Source organism: Lissotriton vulgaris, chromosome 1_1 (assembly GCF_964263255.1).
Source record: "Lissotriton vulgaris chromosome 1_1, aLisVul1.2, whole genome shotgun sequence".
Lineage (NCBI taxonomy): Eukaryota > Metazoa > Chordata > Amphibia > Caudata > Salamandridae > Lissotriton > Lissotriton vulgaris.
This window is the reverse complement of record NC_141685.1, coordinates 1420084610-1420104529: the sequence shown is the minus strand read 5'-3', so window position 1 is coordinate 1420104529 and position 19920 is coordinate 1420084610. Positions and strand designations below refer to the sequence as shown.

At 44.4% G+C, this 19920-nt stretch overlaps 1 protein-coding gene across 1 annotated transcript in view; it reads right to left on the bottom strand.

Moving 5' to 3' along the window:
- The window catches only part of SLC2A13 (solute carrier family 2 member 13), a 1518966-nt gene that overhangs the window by 1184145 nt on the left and 314901 nt on the right, over positions 1 to 19920 (bottom strand). Inside the window, exon 2 of the mRNA XM_086967217.1 lies at positions 17544 to 17703. Within this exon, the coding sequence (XP_086823343.1) occupies positions 17544 to 17703 (160 nt within the window). The remainder of the gene's footprint in view (positions 1 to 17543; positions 17704 to 19920) is intronic.

Below are 19920 nucleotides of genomic sequence, written 5' to 3'. Positions count from 1 at the left end.
ATTGCCTAAAATAGAACAAATCTGCACGAGAGAGACTTCATAATAACTGCTACCACTCATCTTTATAAACTGAGGACATGCAGAAACAAGCATTTGCAATGCAATAGGTCTTTTTGCGAGTTTAAGCTAGTGGCATTGTAATGACAATGCCTTTTATTTATGTTATAAAAAAGAAAACAAAAATAAAAGTCATTGTTATCTCCAATGTCAAAAATGGATGGCTAAACCTATATTGATGTCACTAGTGTGACATCAATGAGGAGACCCAGATGATGAAGTATGTCACCAAAGGGTGAGTGATGGGAATCCGTCTATTTGAATATTATTTTCAAATATAGTAGTTTCCACTAAGGAAGTTAGCGCACACATTTGGTTTGTTCAGGACAGTATAGCGTTCAGAGTTGCAGTCTTAGACCCTTGGATATATGTTTGTGTATGGATGTTCTAGTGGGGCTATTTATCCAGGCCAGGTCTTTAAACATTGCCTCAGACCCTCCTTCAAAATGTGTTTGTATTAAACCTATAAGGTCACAAATGTGAGACCTATTGGCCATGCCAATGCTTGTTCTTATAGCACCAGACACATAACCTCTTTTATATATTGGGCCACTCCTTCCCAATAAATTTTACAATTTTTGTTTTGTTAACAAAATACACATTTATGCGTTTTTTTCTAGGAACTTTCCACTAACAAAATAATGTGACTTATCTTTCTCTGCATTCTAATTTGGTTAAATAATACAATGAATAAACACTGTTTAGCAAGTGCTAATCACTTCTGGCTGTGGTCATTTCTGTTCTTAGGTAGGAGAATCACATTTTTGTAAATTCTCCCCAAAGGTACTGTGCTAGTTCCAGATCTAACGTTACTGAACAATTAACTCATATAGCTTCATTTATCATGGAAACACCAGTTGGGTACAGCTGCCAACCTATTCACCACACATATTGGAGCTTGTGAACAGCACCCCACCGTACTATCCCACCCTGGAGAAACATCTGATTCACACTGCTATTTAATCAGGTTAATTCCTGCTGCAACTCTCCTGAGTATTCAACTAGGCAAGGTTCTCCTATGTCCACAATTCAGACTACATCCTTCACAGTAAGAAAGCATACCTCTTCATGGCTGAAGACCTATGCCTGGGGTGGCACACTAAGCAGTTTATTAATTACATTGGCCTTGCCCCTTTGGAAAACCCCCACCCCTCAGTTTTTTCATCCCACTTAAACAACTGTCCTTTACCAGTTACCAATAGCATTACCCCTACCAGAAAGGGTTCTCGCAATACTGGTCGGCGAGGATTGGGACAATTGTGAGCAACAAAATACCAAACAACCCATAACGTGAAATAAGCATGGCACTTTTGAGAGCGAAAATGATGTTCTGGGTACACTATCGCTCTAAAAGGAAGGGGTAAACGGCGAATAATTACGAACAGGCCCAGTTTCTACAATTTGTGATTAAAAGCCTAAGGTGAAAAGAAACACTTGTCTGTTTGTTCAGGCGTGTAACAGGTCGAAATGCAACACCAAAGTATTTCACCCCAAGCCATTGCAAACCTCAGTCAGACACAAACTTTACAAAAAGAAGGAATCACTGGAGCAGCTGGAATCATGATTGTAACACTAACTAAACCATATGGGCTAAATACATGAAGTCAGTGTTTATGCAAACTGGCATCTTATAAAGCAGCCGCATTCACATTTGTGGTTAACGTGAAAGCCGCCAGCACACAACAATACAATCAAATGAAACACAATGATGGATTTAGCTCCACCGAAGGTAAGAACGAGAAGGGAAAACAAAGAGAACAGATACGCTCTTACACCATGGGGACCAAAGCCCTAGAAAGGACGGGGCTAGAGAGCAACTTTTAAGCAAAAAACAATGATCTAGCCAGTAGGAAATGGGGCTCACCTGTTGAGCTGTAATAACGGTTCTCGCGTCCTCGGGAGCTGGTAGAACATCATGTCCGGGCACCGCTGAAAGCTTTGCCATAGGAGTTGCCGTGTACCCTGGTCCAGCATGAGAGGGAAAGAGGGAACACAGGACTCAAGCCTAACCCACAGAGTGGACAATGTTATACCATCCAAGCCCTCCAAAGCCACTTCATCCAGAAGCATGGCCTGGAAGTCCATGGTGGGACAATTAACACACACTGACAGGAATCAGCGCATGGTAATGTTCACTCGTTGTACAACCTAGCAGTAAAGCGCCATTATTTTAGCTGAATGCCAGAAAAACAGAAAAGAGACTTAAAGTGCTGCGACCATTGGTGTGATTTGCGCCCCGAGGATAGAAGCATCGTAGACTCGGATTGGCGGAAAGCCTGCTGTCACCCATCACGTTCTGCTGAAAATATTACGTAGTCTCGGAAACACACCCGTCCCTACCCTTATCCTTATGCCATCACCACAAAGAGCGGTTCTATTGGCTAGTGCTACCGACTTTAGAACTGAAGAACCGCGCTGCAGTACCGATCTCGGCTCAATGTTTATCTGTACCCAATTAGAGTAAAATAAATAAAATTAATCCGACCTCATGTAATAAAGCCAGGTGCTCAAACAAGTGCGGTCCCTAAAGTGAAAGAGGGCCGAGCTGCGAATAACACCCAATTAAAGTAAAATAAATAAAATTAAACAGACTGTGTAATAAAGCACGGTGCTCAAATAAGCGTGGGCCCTAAAGTGAAAGAGGACCGCAATGCAAATAACAAAAAAAGAGTGCTCAACGACTTATGAAGCCAGTGAGCGTAACGCAGCAAGTAAACAATCCAGTCCGGATGTGCCATCCCAAAAGGAGAAAGGCCGGTAACAAGGAGGGACTAGGAAGCCTTATATTCAATCAAAGGCCAGCGTTTACCATAGACGATAACGCCAGCCAATGAAAAATAGGGCGGGGCTTCCACCCCACTTCTAAAACCTACCCTACTCTAATATGCGCGCTGCACCTCTAGGATTGCGAGACCTAAAAAGCATGCTATTTCAAGATAGGTGAATTGCACAATCAGATGCACATACAGTTTCAGGCCGATAATATACATTTTAGTTAATGAATGCTGTATCCCCCTCCACTGAGGCCTTGTGTCTCTGCTCTTGTACGCAATTCTTACACAAAGTGTGAAGAGTTGTGTGCACTTTTACATGTAATTGCCCACTCATTCTCACTCATAACTGTAACACCAGCAGAAAACATAGACGGAGAAAAAGTATGGCTGAGGCAGTGGGACACAAATGTTTCTGGTTGGCATGCATCTGATTGGGACCAGGGTCAGCGGCGGCTCCACCGCCATGGTGGAGAAGCATCGCCCCTTCTACAAGCTGCCTCCAAACAGCAGGAAAAGAAAAATGATACGATAATAAACATAATATTGTGTTATTTTTCCTTTCCCAGTTGTCCTTGTGGGTGGGGCCAGGGTGATGACAGACACTGGAGTGGGAGTGCTATGCAGTGATATTAGTGTGCCTGTGGGTTTGGCTAGTTGTCTCAGGACGGCCAAACTGACATGTGCACTGAAGCTGTCTCCAACCTTAGCTGCATTGCCGGGTTGGAGACAGCAGGCACAGGCTCCCAGCCTCACTGGGAGCGCAAATTCAGGTCACTTAGGCCAATCCTGATGCTGCTCTCATGCACGAGAGCAGCGTCAGGATTGGCCACATGGGAGTCTAGGAGCCTGTGCCTGCAGTGGGCAAAAGGAGTAGAGCACGATGTGGCTGTCTGCAGGTACGTTTTAAAAAAAATGTAGTTGTGTATTTTATTTGTTGTCCGTCGTCCACTCTTCAACGACACCAAATGCTACTGCAGGGTCTATTGTGTTTTTTAGGTGGAACTTACAAGACAGCGGTTGCAAAAGTCCTCTTATGAACTTCATTGATGGCACTCTAGGGCCAGCTTGTCCATCTGTCTCTCCCATTGAGCATAACCGCTTTAATATCTTTCTGATTAACTGGCTTTTTTCCTTCCACTGCTCTCTTTTAGGGAGCTAAATTTCTCTTTTTGCTGCAGCCCTTCAGGAGAGTGCTAAGTCTTTCCCATCTCTCTCCCTTGTGTACTTCCCCCCCTCCCGCCAAAGCAGCAAATGCCACCAGCTTCTCCATCTTGAACAAAGCACTTGTGTGCTACTTCTTTTTATTCAAATGTATTTTACTTAGAGCTCCATCTCATATTAGTAAATAAATAAAAGGTGCATAATAATTTCATATGTAATGAGATGTGAGAACACGTCATCATGTGTGCACCTATAAAATGACACAGCTGCATCATCATGCCTGATTTCTTCTCTTTTGGCAATTCTGCTTAGCATATTGCCAATACTGCATAGCACCGCCAAAACAAATGGGTCCAACAGGCAAGACCTATGGTTTCTGTTACACTGACAGGAGGAATTCTGATCCAAATGACCACCCATCTATTTTCACTTGAGTCAAAGTGTTTAGTTTATTTCCCTAAGACTATGGCGATGAGACAACTCAATGCCACAACAACGCAACATTCCAGTCCCGGGCTTTTCTTACACCTCATTAGCTTTACCTGTACTACTTGGACTGGATCATTCGGAATGAACCAGTGTTTTATAAAACAAGCTTTAGCAGAGCTAATAACGTCTCAACTATGCAAGAACTATTGACTTTGTCAATGGTTTTTGGCCATGTTGTAAAGCAGTGAGGCTGCTGTGCAGCAGGGCTGAAAGTACAAAAAATAGGACTGTAACACGGCCAGCGCTGACAGAGTCATAGAGGTGTTTTTAAAAAGAAAATTGATATTTGTTATTGATAATGAGTTTCCGGATGGTACCACTGTAATATGCATGGTCCAGTATGAAGCAGTCATTAAAGCCAATCATGCTTTCTGGCAATTGTATTTTTGATTATCTTCATTTGCGCTATATTACTACATTGCAATGCTTTTGCTGATAATAAATTGATGTGTACACTACAGCCCTCTAACATTTTTCAAGAACAAAACTAATCAAAACGGTATTATCAAACATTCTCTGTGCGAGTGTGTGTCAGTGTCTGTGTGACAGTGGGTGTGTGTATGCATGCGCATGTTTGGGAAGGATGGAGAAATGGAAAGCCCTTTATTGCACAAAGTGGGTAATTTTTGATATTTATCTTATTACATGGACATAGTCACTCTATTCATAATAAAGTGTCACACATAAGGCATAATTGCGTTCCCCCTACACATAAGGCATTAAAATGTCACATATAAGCCAGGTGAAAAAATTAAAATGTCACACATAGGTAAACTGAAAACTTTGCAGCTATGACTACGCCCACCATAAAGGCTCACTACGTTTACTGTAGTGCACAAAGCAACTACTTGCGAACAATTGTCAATCAAAATCTCACTCAAGAGGGATGTAAATGTTGCACATGGACACACTAAATACATACAAAATGTCATAAGCTGGAGACACCATTTGCCCTAGCATTTATGCCTTTATGAATGTCATTTGATTCATCAGATCCAATCGTGGTGGTGGTTAGTTGCTGGTCGCTGGCCTGTGCCTTTGAAGTAGCACTTCCGGAATGGGATGTATTATTGTGTTCAGGCTATCAAAAACTTAGAAACAGTTTGGGTTATAGCTGTTGCGGGGAAGGAGCATACAAAATGTCATACTTGTCAATTTGGCAGTTATGGCCCCCCTACCTAAAATCCATTTGGCGCCTGGGATCCTAATCCTGTCTGCCGACAAGGTAGACTATAGTTTGAACTGTGCTTGCAGAAAAGCACAGTTTAACCAGTCTTATGACAGTTGGCTGCTTTATAGCTACAGTGGTTTTGAAAATTCACTTTTGCTCGCTTGATGAGCACCAAATTTCAACTTCTGAATGACTAACCTTCCCTCCAAATCTTGAAGGCTGCTCAGTTGGGAATATATCTGATATAACCACAGCAATTAAGCTACATTTGTGGGAGTTAAAATGGGGGGTGTACAACATTCTTTTCTGTTCTTCACCTTCTCTTATGTCTTTTTAGGTCTCCCCTCCGACTGCGCTACAAGCGCCCATTGCTTACCATTTGTTGGCTTCACTGTCACTCTTATATGCCGCTTTCTAATTGGCCAGGTTGTGCCGGCTTCCTTTTCCTCTTCTTTGATCACGCTGTGACTGAGGTACTATTTACATTATTTTTTCTTCTTTCCCTGTCACCCTTGTCTATGTTGCTTTTTATTTCTTGCCCCTCCCACCCCGCTGCCATGTTGTCTCTTCCCACCCAGGCCCTATGTCCATATTGCTTCTTTCCTCCAGCAATTATTAAACATATTAGATGAATGGGTAGAGGAAAGGTAAGCCGTAACGGAAGTGCAGTACGGTTTTAGAAAGGGCAATGGGACCATCGATGAGTGTCTCAACTTGAGCATGTTGATCGCCAAGTATACGGTGACTAAGAAAGGCCAACTTTCGATGACCTTCATGGACCTCTCAGCCACATTTGATTGCGTTGCCCACAGTAAATTATGGGCAATTATAGAGAGCATGGGAGCTGCCCCACCTATCATTACATTCATAAGACAGCTGTATTCAGGGGCTACTGCTTATCTTCGGTTTGGTAGGGAGGGGGAGTGTAGCAAGACCTTTACATTGAGCGGGGCATGAGATAGGGGTACATCCTCACACCATTCCTGTTCGCCCTTTATACCAATAGGGTGGACGCAGTATTGGAGGTTAGCGTTAAGGATGTTCCCTATGTTGAGGTGCCCCTCTCCCGATACGCCTCTATGGAGACGATGCAATGCTTTTAGCAAGGACCGCCCGGGCACTGCAGAGACCCAGAGATGAGTATACAAGCCTTACGTGTGAATGAAGCAAAATCTCATGTACTAATTGCGGGGACTCACCCTAAGGAATCGCCAACACTCTCTATAGCCCATCGAAGGGCGGAGGTGGTAGAAACAGCCTCATATCTTGGTATCTGATTTGACAGAAAGCTTTTATGGAAAGATATGATTTTAAATTCCGATATTCTCTTAGAAAGAAGCATTTCAGCAATATTCAACTTCACAAAGAAGTTAGTGTCCAAAGCTATCCCCGAAATTCTCAAGATGTATGCAGCCAAAGCAAAGGATATTGCCACATACGGGGCGGCAGTGTGGGGCATGGTGGATATTGAACTCCTGCAGGAAGTGGAGGACTCCTCTGGTAACAGAGTGCTTTCATTGCCTTCATCAGTTACACTTTCAACAGCGAGTTACACTTGCTGTATATTGGTGACATGATTCAATTGGCACCATTATCATTATGGCACTCGATATGTAGGAGGAAGAGGGTAAAATTGAACCAAGTTGTGTTAAGGGGACTATTTAAAATGGAATCTCGCCAATAAGATACATGGTTGAACTATATAAAGTCACTCTGACAGCTCTGGGCCTTCAAGTTTTATGTGTGCCGACTTTTCAAAGGCTAAGCTGAAAGAGATATTTTTAACAAATGCTGAGTTAATAGATGGGAGCAAAATCAAAACCAAAGTACTGTTGGATTATATCTAATGTCTCCCCCCTGTGAATCACAGTGCGAAGTCTTACCTGGTTTTTGTACAAAACACCCAGCGTCGTTTTATTTTGATATGGTTCAGTTCAAATTATTTCGCGTATGCGGCATTTCCCCGCCAAAACCTATTCTATGACTGAGTTGACCCCTTGTCCTTGTGATGGAGTGTCCACACAGTCAAATCTGCATATATTATTCGTATGTACATTTTATTCCCCTCACAGGAAAAGATCCATTGTCCCTCATCTGCACAGATTTAATTTCACTCAGTGTCAGCCAGCACTACTACTCATAAAACCGCTTGATGACCCACTGTAGTGTGTCATGCATTAGCAACATTTCTTTGGGCTGCTCTTAAACGAAGGTGATTGTACCAGAAATATGATGAGGACACCTGATTTGATAATGATAGTTATAATTTCACTCTGGATGAGGTTTTAATGACCTTCTAAAATAGGTTATCCTGTGTGCACAAAGTCATAGCGGATTAAAAATTATGGGTCTGCATGATTTTAATTGTAATTACATTAAAGTGCTTATTTATTTGTCTTTTATTAACTAGGTTAAAAATGAATGTTTTGGGGATCTAGTTGTGGGATAAACTGATTATATATGAATTGTACATTAACTGTTTTTAAAAAGAAATGTGATTTACGGAATTTGGTTTCTAATATGTATGTTTTAATGGTTATGTATGTACTTTTATGCTTTAGAAATTATGCAAAATGAAGTTGATGATGATGAATACTTCAGTCATGCTGAAGAAACTCAAATCTATATCAAGCATTACAACAAACAAACGCCTGGTATGGTTCTAGATTTGGTGCTCTGGGACATCCAAATTTGGAAGAACAGCAATTACTTAGCTCTAAAATCGATATAAATATTTTTGGGAGTGAAGGTAGGACGTCCCTTAAACCACTTAAACTATCTACCATCTTTGAGTGGGCAACCGTGCCCTGTAGTCATCAAGATAAAAATGTAGGTGTATAAGGTTTGATGCTGATTCCTCAAACTGCAAGCCTGCCCCCTGATAAAAAAAAGTGTTCAACAGGTGAACATCTATTTCTGGGGCATGGCCTAAACCGAGATGGGGTATGACGTGTTTATTCGTTTTTCTGATCCCCTGCAACAAATCAGCTTCCACCCACAGCACTGGCCCAAGAAAAGAAAAGAAGCGGAGGAGGCATTACATGCTGATCTCTCCCCCACCCGCCTGATGGAGTTTACTGGCTTATTTCTGGTCGGACCCGGCTAGCAGCTAAAGGCCTTGACATGAGGCCTGGCCTACCAGCGCCGCCATCTTGTACTCTGCAGTTGATACTAAATGACTGCTGGGGTTTACCGAGCGACTTGGGGCCCGCGGGATAGACGTCACCTGAGGGATCCTACCTCATCCATCGATCTGGCGAGCAGAATAGCATGGATCTCGGCCGGCCTGCATACCTGCAGCAGCACACCGAGACCACCGCTCCTGATGATCCATTCCTGAACTGTGAGCGACATAACAGGGAACGACGAGTGCTTACGGTGAAGTGGGCTGAAAAAGAGCCTTCTCCTATTGGGGTGCAGTGAGAGACGATCGGCTCTGTGGGTGGTAGGGCTGGTACTCCGGAGAAGGGACCAGGGGAGGCCGTTGTGACACATAGACGACTCGTGGAGACAATTTGCTACGCAGGTTGGCTGCGACACTGAGGTGAGCTGCCTGCAGTCGCACGCAGACACCACCGCCCCACCAAATTCAGCCTCACCCGCTGCCTCATTGCCTATTCCCTGCCAGTTGGGAATCTCGAGGGGGTACTCTTTGTGACCTGCGGGGCAACCTACACTATGGTGAGCAGAAGGACAGCGTACACGAGAACCTGCTGGGCCTCCGCTTGGCATTCATATTTTGATGTCAACACCGTCTCCATGTTTGGAGAGCATCCCACTACAAAGGGGGGGGGGCATTTGAGCATTTGGTATTACCTGCGGCTGACGGCCTTGGGCAGCATATCATACCCCCGGGGTTAACTGGGGTGCTGGACCCGGGAGCTTTCTTCTGCTCCCTTCCTCAAAGACCTGCGCTGGGTGACATCACTGGGGGCACTGCTGCGGGGGCTTTGGAGTGAGAGGGTCCTGCAAGCTACCAAATAGACTTCATGTTTGACTAGTGGCGATGGTTGGAACAGTGGGCCCCCTCCCATCCTCCTGTCCTCTTTGCACAAACTCTCCAGCAGACAACTGATAGTGGAGAGATAGTGGAGGATATAAGCTTCCTGAGGGGCTGCAGGAGTGATATCTACCTTGGAAATCTTTGGTGCCACGTGCCAAAGATGACTGTTAGATTTTGCTACACATGTGGTCTCGACCATTTGGATATCTAGTCCATGGTCCAGTCTGCTCCTCTTGACTGCCTTGCACCATCAACTGTGTGAGGCCCTTGACCCCTTGTCCTTGATCATATCTGACGGCGGGGGCCCGACTGCTGATATAAAGGTGACTCTTGCCTCATTTCTCTGCGAGGTGCAGCTACGGTTGGCCCCCCCTTGGTCATCCCTTGTTGGGAATGGGGGGGGGGGGGGGTTATTTGGGGCCCCATTGCAAGATTTTGTGAGGTTGCGATTTACCACTGTGACCTACCTGTTGCCTGGAGCATCAACCTCTTAAAGGGAAGTACCCTGTACAAAGAGAGGTGCAAACTACCCCCAACGGCTAATAACTCTTTTTGCCTCTCAGCAACTGGTGAAGGATCTCCTGGCTGCCCATGGACTGCTCTCCCCTTTGAACTATGCCACGCAACAAACCAGCCAAGGAGATGCACATACCTCGCTCTGGAATAAGCTTGCTGTGATGAAACAGGACAGGAACAATCCAATTCAGGACACGCAAGACACAATTCCCACTCCTGTCCCAATAACGCAAGACTATATGTCACAATTCCTCCAGGAATTCCACTCAGATATCGGCTCACTCTAAATGGACCTTTCGACCTGTATCAAGGACATCAGGAGGGATGTAACTGAGATAGGAGAACAGATGGACAACCTGGAGTGCACAGTGGATGCCAGGTCGGAAGGCCAGGAGATGCTGTTGAGGTGAGTAGCAGCTTTGGAAGAACGGCACATCAAACTTCAAGCTAAACAGGAGGACCTTGAAAATTGCAGCCACGGAAATAACATCTGTATTCGAGGAGTACCAAAGGAAGTGGAGGGGCCCAACATCATGGCCTTCATAGCGACTCTCTTACAATTGATCAAGGGTGATTCAGGGGTTGAGGGCACATAATAGTTGGAGGGGACTTTAATCTAGTCTGGGACCCAACGATGGAACGATGTTCTGGGACATACCAGGGCACGGGGGCTATGTCTGTACAATTGAAAAGGGAGAGCATGGCCTTAGGCTTAACCGATGCATGGCGCTACAAACACCCGGATTCTCAGGATTATTCCTTTTATTCACATGTCCATTCCACCAATTCTTGAATAGACTATGTCTTTATAAAACATACTCTTCTTCGCACCCTTGAGGCTGCGAGATATCCGATATTTCTATATCAGATCATGCCCATGTTGAGCTGCAATGATCTCGAGTCACACCCTCTATGGAGGGGCCAATTCACTGGCACCTCACACTGCAGCTCCTTAGTGCCCCTGTTCATGAAGAAGAAAACCGTAAAGGTATCAATGACTACTTTTCTGATAACACTGAGCGGGATGTCTCCCTGCATACAATCTGGGATGGATTCAAGGCTACCATACGGGGAGTAATCTCTTTGAAACATAGTGTGAGGACGTGAGGACTGGCTGGTGGACTCTGGGTTGACCTCAGATGTAAGGTCTCTGGGGCAGAAGGACAAGGCAAATCCTGCCAGGTGAAATAAAAAACAACTTGCCATACTCCAGGACCATTAGTGAGTCCACAGGACAAATAGGGCCGAACGATCCCTCTTGGTGCTTCAGCAAAGGCGCATGGGGAGTTAACAATGTGGGTATGCTTCTGGCCCTTGGACTGCGACAGGCGGAGACCAGGGCTCACATCGCTAAATTACAGAGATTGATCAGGAGATGGGCAATCTCGGAACGTGATAAGCGACAGTAATCCCATGCCCACTCTAAGGCTCGCTATCAGGATGTGCCCCAAATGTTAATTGATTTTCACCTGGCAGCATGCAACTGGACCCCATTCCAGATAGGTCATGCAAAAGACCTTGATGCCTCAAGTAAGCTGGAGGAAATCCATCTTGCGTTTTGCGCTCTCCCACTTGGTAAGACACCAGGGCCAGATGGCATCCCGGTAAGCTTTTCCTTCCTGAACTGGGTGAACACTGGTCCCAGCTGCTTAGTTCCTTTGCACATTCTACGGGCCTTGCTCCTTCCATGGCAACAGCAGAAACTTCTTTAATCCTTAAAGCGGGCAAATACCCAACTATAGTCCTATCACCCTTTTAACTAAAGACACAAAACTCTCAACTAAAATCTTGTTAATGAGGCTTGACCGGTATCTTCCGAGCCTTATAGACCCTTATCAGGTAGGACTTATTTGGAACTGCCAGGGAGTAGATAATGTGCGCAGGTTGGCACTCCTGGTGGAAAAGGTACACCTGGATGCAGAGAAGGCATTTGATGGAGTAAACTGGGCTTTTCTATACTCTGTACTGATCAAAATCGGGATGGGTCCTACTATGATCATTGCTTCCTATGTGGCTGCAGTGTCCACTGTCTGGGTCAACGGTCACACTACACACCACATCTTCCTTGGCAGGGGCACCGAACAGGGTTGCTCCTGTCGGTGCTCCTATTTTGGCGGTCACAACATTGGCCATTACTATTCACCACACGGACGTGATAGAGGGTATCCCTTTTGGGGGGTAGACGCATAAGGTATTTCTTTTTTGCAGACAACCTGTGTCTTACTCTAACGTGCCCTGCCACCTCACTCCCGGCAGTGCTGTCATGTTGCAGGGCTTGTAACCCTTCCACTGGTTCCCTGCAGTGATTAGATACCTGAGTCTCAATCTGCCACCTACGCTTTCCTCTTGGATGGCAGCAAATTAGCTACTGCTCTGCCGCGTGATCATGGAGGACCTTCGACAGTGGAGGCCTCTATATGTCTCATGGTTGGGCAGGGTAAATGTGATTAAGAGGAACATTTTAGCACATGTCCTCTAACTCTTTCAGACCCTCCAAACCCCAATCCCACAGGATGCAATTACACTGCTGCAACGTGACCTACGTGCATTTATATGGAATCGGAAGCGACCCCAAATATCCTCTGAACTCTTGATGTAACCCAGTGACAGAGGTGGGTTGGCGTGTCCCAACCGTTTGGAATACTATTGGGCAGCACACCTGTGATGTATCTCCACTATGGCACACAGAAGAATACAAAGTTCCCCGGGGAGAGTACTACAGTGTGGAGAAGAGAGTGGACGTAATGAGTCAAAGAACTAGAAAGGTTCCCTTGTCGGAACTAGAGAGCCTCACACACCCAGAGCGTTAGGTGTGAAACACACCCTGACTGAAGGATATCCAGTATCATCATCGGCTCACTGCTCCTCGTCAGACCGGCACTGCAATGTCTGACGGAGTGCCCAAAGGCACTCTTTTGGCGGAGTTCTTTTGTTCCTTGCCGATGGTGAGGGTGAGTGAGGAAGGAAGGAAGTGTAGTCGGTGCAAAGTGAGTGAGTGTTAAAAAGGGTAATCAGTCCACAATGGGTTTTATTGACGTGGCTGATTCCCTAATTAAAAGGGGTGGGAGGGGAGCTAGAAGCTGTGGAAGTATACAGAAAACTAACTCAACCCCCTGGTGTGGTCGACATGTTTCTCGCCAACCGGCGATTCGTCAGGACCTAAACAAAGTACTACACAAGAAGACAAGTGATTAAATGCTCATTCACGTAGTAAAAAGCCAATACAACCTCTCTGGGTCAAGTACAAAGAGGGCCACGGGGTCCTGCTCTAATTAGGCGACCCTAAGGGAGAGTAACACGGGCCTCGCAGCATGCTCCCGTGAGGCCAGCGCTGTCTGGTGGATGAACCTTAGTACAGGCGCTGGAACGGCGTAGACACCTACCCCTCTCGCTCGCGGCTCCTGGTCACGAGCGAGAGCCACTAGTTCCATATGAACAGGGCAGTAGCATGTAGACCTTTATGGGGACTGGCGAGGCTTACCAAGCATGCTTGGCCTTGCAGAGCTATGCCGCTATACCGACCAAGCAAGTCCTAGACATCTGGGATAAATAAGCACTAACAAATGGACTGACTACTTTCCCTTCAACTCACACATGGATTTCCCATTAACCAGAGTTAGATCCTGCCCTATCCCCGCATGGTTTCCACGCAGGACGTTACACGACTTCTTTCTGGGACTTACTACAAAATCCTTTGACCAATGTAAAACGGAGTACCATCTTTCTTAGTCCACTAAACTGCAGTATCCACAGTTGCAGCATTGGGCGCTTCACCCCTCAGTTTGCCAAGAGGTCATTCGTCCAGACACGCAATTCGAGACCCTGGATAGGAACATTCTGGAACAAGGAAGCACCCGTTGAAAAATCAATCCAAGCAGTGGGACACTTTATGGCGCAATATAGCTAAACCATACCATATCCCCTCTCTGAGGGAAACAACCTACAAGCTCATGCTCCAATGGTACCACACACACCCGCCTATCTACTTTCTACTGCAGTGTGTTAGCTCTTTGTTGGTGATGCGGACTGGAGAGAGGCGATTTTACACAGATTTGGTGGTCCTGCGTCCTCATCAACACCTTTTGGAAAGAGGTTCTAAGTCCATAAAAGCTGTATTGGGATATCCTCTTCCTGCCATCTGCCGTACAGTAATCTTGGGTCTACAAACTCTCAACCTCACAGCCATGACACATGCTGACTGGGATCTCATTAGTTACATGCTGCAGGCAACTGATTGAATTAGCTTGGAAACAAACACTACCGCCCTCACCGGCACAGTGGCTCACCCACCTCTGGCACGTGATGGCAATGGAACAACTATCCCACAAGCGGGCAGGTATGGACGCTAAATTCCCAAAAATGTGTCAGCCTGTACTTAGCTACCTCTCACACAGAGTTCACCTGCTTCAACCCCCCCGAAACTGAAGGCATTGGAACTCTTTCTCTGATTTTAAGCAGATTTGATTCTCTAGCTCCCACATATATACCCTCCTTCCTTTAAATGGCAGTAAGGCTGTGCTACATTATATGACGGATCCCCACCAATGCATCACATCAACAACTTTGACCTAACCAATGTTTCTTTGACTCTTGTTCCGTATTTAATGTGTTTAATCTTCCATTGGGACCCCCTTCTCTCACTTTTGCCCTTACCCCACTTTTCCACATAAAGAGTCTACTCACTCATCTTACTGCATGTATGCTTATGATTATACAACACTGTCCCAACTGCATTGCTGATGTGTCAACTGTGCTTTGTGATTACAGTCTTTCATGTATTCTTTTCTTATTTCAATAAAGAGATTTAAAACAAAAACCTATTTCTCCATTTGCCCCTGGCAAATACGGCCATTGTAGCTAGATGAGCCATCAACTCCTGGCAGGACTGTTGCAATGCTCTGAATGCAGGTTCCCTAAAAATTAGTTTGACTTGCTACACAGAATACAGGGGTCACAGTTACTTATGGTCTGAGCAAGAGAGCTTATTTTATTTCTACCCTATAACATTAAACTACCTTTCACCTAAAGATCACATTAGGTAAAAAATATTCTGCTTTACAATTAGAAGCCTTCAACAGCTCACTCCACAACAACTTTCAGCTAACAGGAATCCTTATTTTCCCACATGGATCCAGTGGAGCACAAATAAAGCGTTATTACAAAGCAATACATGTTTGTCTGTTTCATCCAACCACAAGATGAGATTGTGCTTTCTCCCCACAGACTCCCTTGATCTTGATCTCGAACTCTGGAGATTGAGAGCTTTGTATATCACCCCTAAACCTCAGGAAAATGCTGCAACTTTACCTACATGGTTACGCAGTGTTAAGACCAGTGGCAAGATGCCCTTTCGAAAAAAGTGGTGCCAAACAAATGCTTTGAGTTAGTCATCTATTTGAGTAAGGTTGAGTTTGCCCATTCAATAAAGAACAGATGCCAACAAAACGTTTTGAGGAAACCTTTTCAGCCTTGAGCATTTAATTATGCATTTGGATGCCCAAGGAAAAACAGCTGAGGAGCATTCTTCCAAAAGCTTTCCAATGAGATCAAGATTGTCCATAACCTCCACAGAATTCATCTATACATGGTTGTCTTTGAGTCATGATTAAACCCATTTGACATAACTTAACAAAGAACAAACAACTTTCTCAGAAATTAGAACAAATCAACACTATTGACTCTACGGAAAGAAGTCTAAATGATGAGCTACTGTCATCACGTCAGATGGCTTTCAAACTACTACAGGTAGCTCATCTCAGTCAAACCCATATCAATGGACAACTGCCAAGCGTCTTTCACCCACCAAACATCAGCTTCTTTCATACACCTCCAAGGAATCCAAGTGATGTGACTTGTCATTGATACTAATCATTTGGCTTTTTCAGTTGTCTTTTTTTCACTTTCACTTACTCAGCTTTCCGCCTCGGACTTAACGCCTTGCGTGCGGCCGCGATTCTGCGCCTGTGCGGCACTTCTAAAGAGTGGGCGGGTTCATGACGGCCCCCAGCCGTCATCAGCACACGCCCACCATGCTGCATGATGGACGAGGGCCATCATTAGAACGCAAGGGGTTAAACAGATTTCTTTTGACTAGCTGAAGTCTTCAGGAAGATCTCCTTCTAAGGCTCACAGTTTTGGAGTGTTTCTGTGCTGTCTTTGTTATTTCCCTGGATCATATAGAAATTATAATCCACAAAAAAACTTGACCGTAGGTGGAATCCGATATGAATATCATATTGAATTTATCAGGCTACAGTATTATTACTTAATAGTAAATTCATTATCTATAGTAATTTATAATAATAAACCCTTCACCGCGGACAATGCACCGTGGAGACCAAAGCTCAGCTATGCGGCTACAGTATCAATGCATCACACAGAGACTTTCAAAAGCAGACTTTCAAGTCTTACATGTTAATGACAATATTTCCTGCAAGTTAGAAAGTTATATTTCCACTAATCCAAAGAGCAGTGTGTGTGTGTGTGTGTGTGTGTGTGTGTGTTATGAGTATGAAATGTACACACTTTGTAATAACATGTGGAGAATTTTTGCAATTTATTGAATAGTCACAACTATACTTACCTGCGTAGTGTAAAATATGTGAAAAAAATATTTGTAAAAATATGTGTGTGTTCCTTTTAATTATGGAGGTTATTTTGGCGCGAATTTTTCCCTTTAAATGTCTTGTCTACACATTGAAACTCTATAACACTGTTGAAACTCGTTGATCTACTTACTGCACTGGATATGAAAATTGAATAAAATAAGGACTACTTAGTATAACTCGCTGGTGCCTGGCTGGGCTGCTTTCTTCAAAGTCCTCGGATTGTGGGGGATTTTGTTTTGGAGAGTGTTTGTTATATATCATTACAGCCCTGCCGGTTCTAAAATACAGCCAGCCAGCATTGTGAGCAGCTCAATGGCCGATGAGCATTTGGATACCTGTAACCCAGGGACCTGTCTTTCTGCTATGAGTCTTGCATGCAGAGGTACACTCGAACATACATTCATCATGCACTTGTTCTAGGCTCAATACATAAGTTGTAACATTAGACATTTATCTCAATATTTTCTCAATGCCAACTTAGCAGTGATTTTGGAAGCAGGCCGGCAGCAATCGATAATTAGCATAGTGGCTGAACACAACACTACAACATCTAGGATTCACAAATGCGGGCATCTCCCACCCGGCGGCCTGTCTAGCCATATGACTGACAGGGCCCTTTCCATTCATCCACAGAGACTACAGAACAGGGAGGCAAAATGGTTGAAATGTTTTACTGAAGCAAATTGGCTAGCGGGATAAGGCAACCTTAGCAGTTCTTAAACAGTATCAAGAATTTGCAATAAATGTTTGATTGTGGTACCAACCTCCAACCATCTTTGGCAAGATAGCTAAAAGCTCCATCAATCACAGCTGCACAAAATTGCCCTCCCGTGATGAAGAGTGTATTAATTGTAACCAATCTTCCTCTTAAATGGGGTGGCGCAGACTCGGCAATATACACAGGGACGGTCATGGAAGCAATACCTGTAACAAAAGAAAACACGTTTACTGTATTCAACTGATGCAATCATTAAATTTTCATAGTCTGTTCAAAACAGAACATTTATTTATTTTTTCCTATTTTAGCTTAAGTATTTCAGTCAGTCAAAATAATGTTAATTCGGTTAATGAAAACCATAAAAGATACAGACATGCATTGAATAAAAAGATTAAAGCAGACAGTTAAAAACAAGTAATAAACAGCCCCAGGGCAATTGATCTTGACATAATAAAAAATAGGTGAGTAATAAAAATTCCCAAAGATAAAAATAAAACGTATAAAATCCAGGGTGCAATAACCATAATAAACATCTTCAGGATAGAAAAACAAGTAAACAATATGCTCTGAATAAAAATCAACCCCTTCTTTTTCTGAGTCTCACAGCGGTTATAAAAAATCTGGCAACATTAAAACTGACACATTCATTGGATGACACTTGTTTGCTAAAGAATTTCATATAAGACGGACCTCGCTGCATGAAGCAGCAGCGCATTCTATGCAGAACATTTTGAATTAGAACGATCTCAAAGACGAGATTCAGAACATAAAAATCTGATTGTGTGGGGTCTAGTTGAAAGGAAGGTAAATAAGCATATTTAAGGTTTGTGAGGCTGTACTCCATCCTGCCAGGTCAGCGAAGGAAAGTACTCCACTTCCCGAGTGGAATACAGACCGCCATATTTAGAGATCTCCACCAGGCAGACAGATAGCTCTGTGTTTTAAGGAGAGAAGCAATTACAGCAACTTTGCTGGAGGCACTGAATTGCTTTGAAGGCACACTCTTCAGTGCGCCAACACAGCAAAGGGTTTTGTTTTTCAAAATCAAGTATAACTAAAAACGACTCAAAAACTGGTGGGCACTTATCTAAAAACTCAAACTGCACTGACAAGCTGGGAGCTGCCTCCCAGCATGTGGGGATCATTTTGATGTCTTCCTGTTCAGGACTGTTGGACTTTGCCCTTTTTGGCTAAAGTTCCTTAAACGTTTTGCATCCCTCCTAGACCTTTTTTTTTACATTATGTTGCCGACTTAGATGCTTTGGGCACTTTGCCACTGCTGATCAGTGTCAAAGTGCAAGTCCTCCCTGTATCAAGTGTTATGGTAATTGGTTGTCCATAATTGGCATGTTTGTATTACTAGTAAAATCCCCAGTAAAGTGCACTATGTGTGCCAGGGCTGCTAATGCAAATGCTACTAGTGGGCCTGCAGCACTAAAAGTGCCACCCACACAGGTACCCCTAAAAAAAGATCTCAGGCTTGCCACGGCATTGCCTGCACACAGTTTGTTAACTGACTTGTTTACCTGACTAGTGCATCCACTTGCCAGGCCTTACCCTCCCCCTTTTTGCACATCAGACACCCCTATAGTAGGTCCAAGGTACCCCCCTGGGCAGGGTGCAGTGTATGTGAAAGGTAGGACATGTACTGAGGCGTGCACCACGTCCTGACAGTGAAATACTGCCACATTTGTTTTTCACTGTTGTAAGGCCATCTTGCCCATAGGACAGAATGGGGAATGCTGTGTCACATGTTTCCAGCATATCTTCCCATAAGCATAAGATGGAGAGATGGAGTTTAGTGTGCCTGAACTTAGAATTTAATAACACATCTTTTTGTGAAGATGGTTTTTAAATTGTGTGTTTAGAAACCACACTTTTAGACGTGGCTGGTTTCTTGTCTTAAACCATCCAGCGCCTTGAGACCCTACGGGAAAGTAGTGCGCTCTATAAATGTCTTTGATTGATTGATTGATTGTATGCCTCTGCCTGGTTGTGTATTGATTGTCTAGGTTTGGATGTGACAGGGTCTGGGTAGTGTCCTTACACCAGAGGGGAGTAGGTGAGACAGCAACAGGATGCCCTGAATTTGGTGTGGGGGGAGGAGTAGCCCTCTGGATGTGAAGAGGGCTGTGCTGTTGCTACAAAAGGATGGCTCTACCTCCTGCGGAGCATCTGGGTTCCAGACCCTCACTATCAAAGGAAGAGGTTGTGTACTGACAGGAAGACGCCCAGGCCTGGTTTGGACCGGGCTCAGAGCCCCCTGAACACAAAGACTTCAAAGGCATTCAGGGGTATAAATGTGAGAGCTGAAGCCCCTGAACTAAAGACTGAACTCAAACCTGAAAAAGGATTGAAACTACTTCATGATAAAGAGGAACCTCTGCCAAAGAAGAACAGCTGAAGAGACTGAAGGGAAGGAC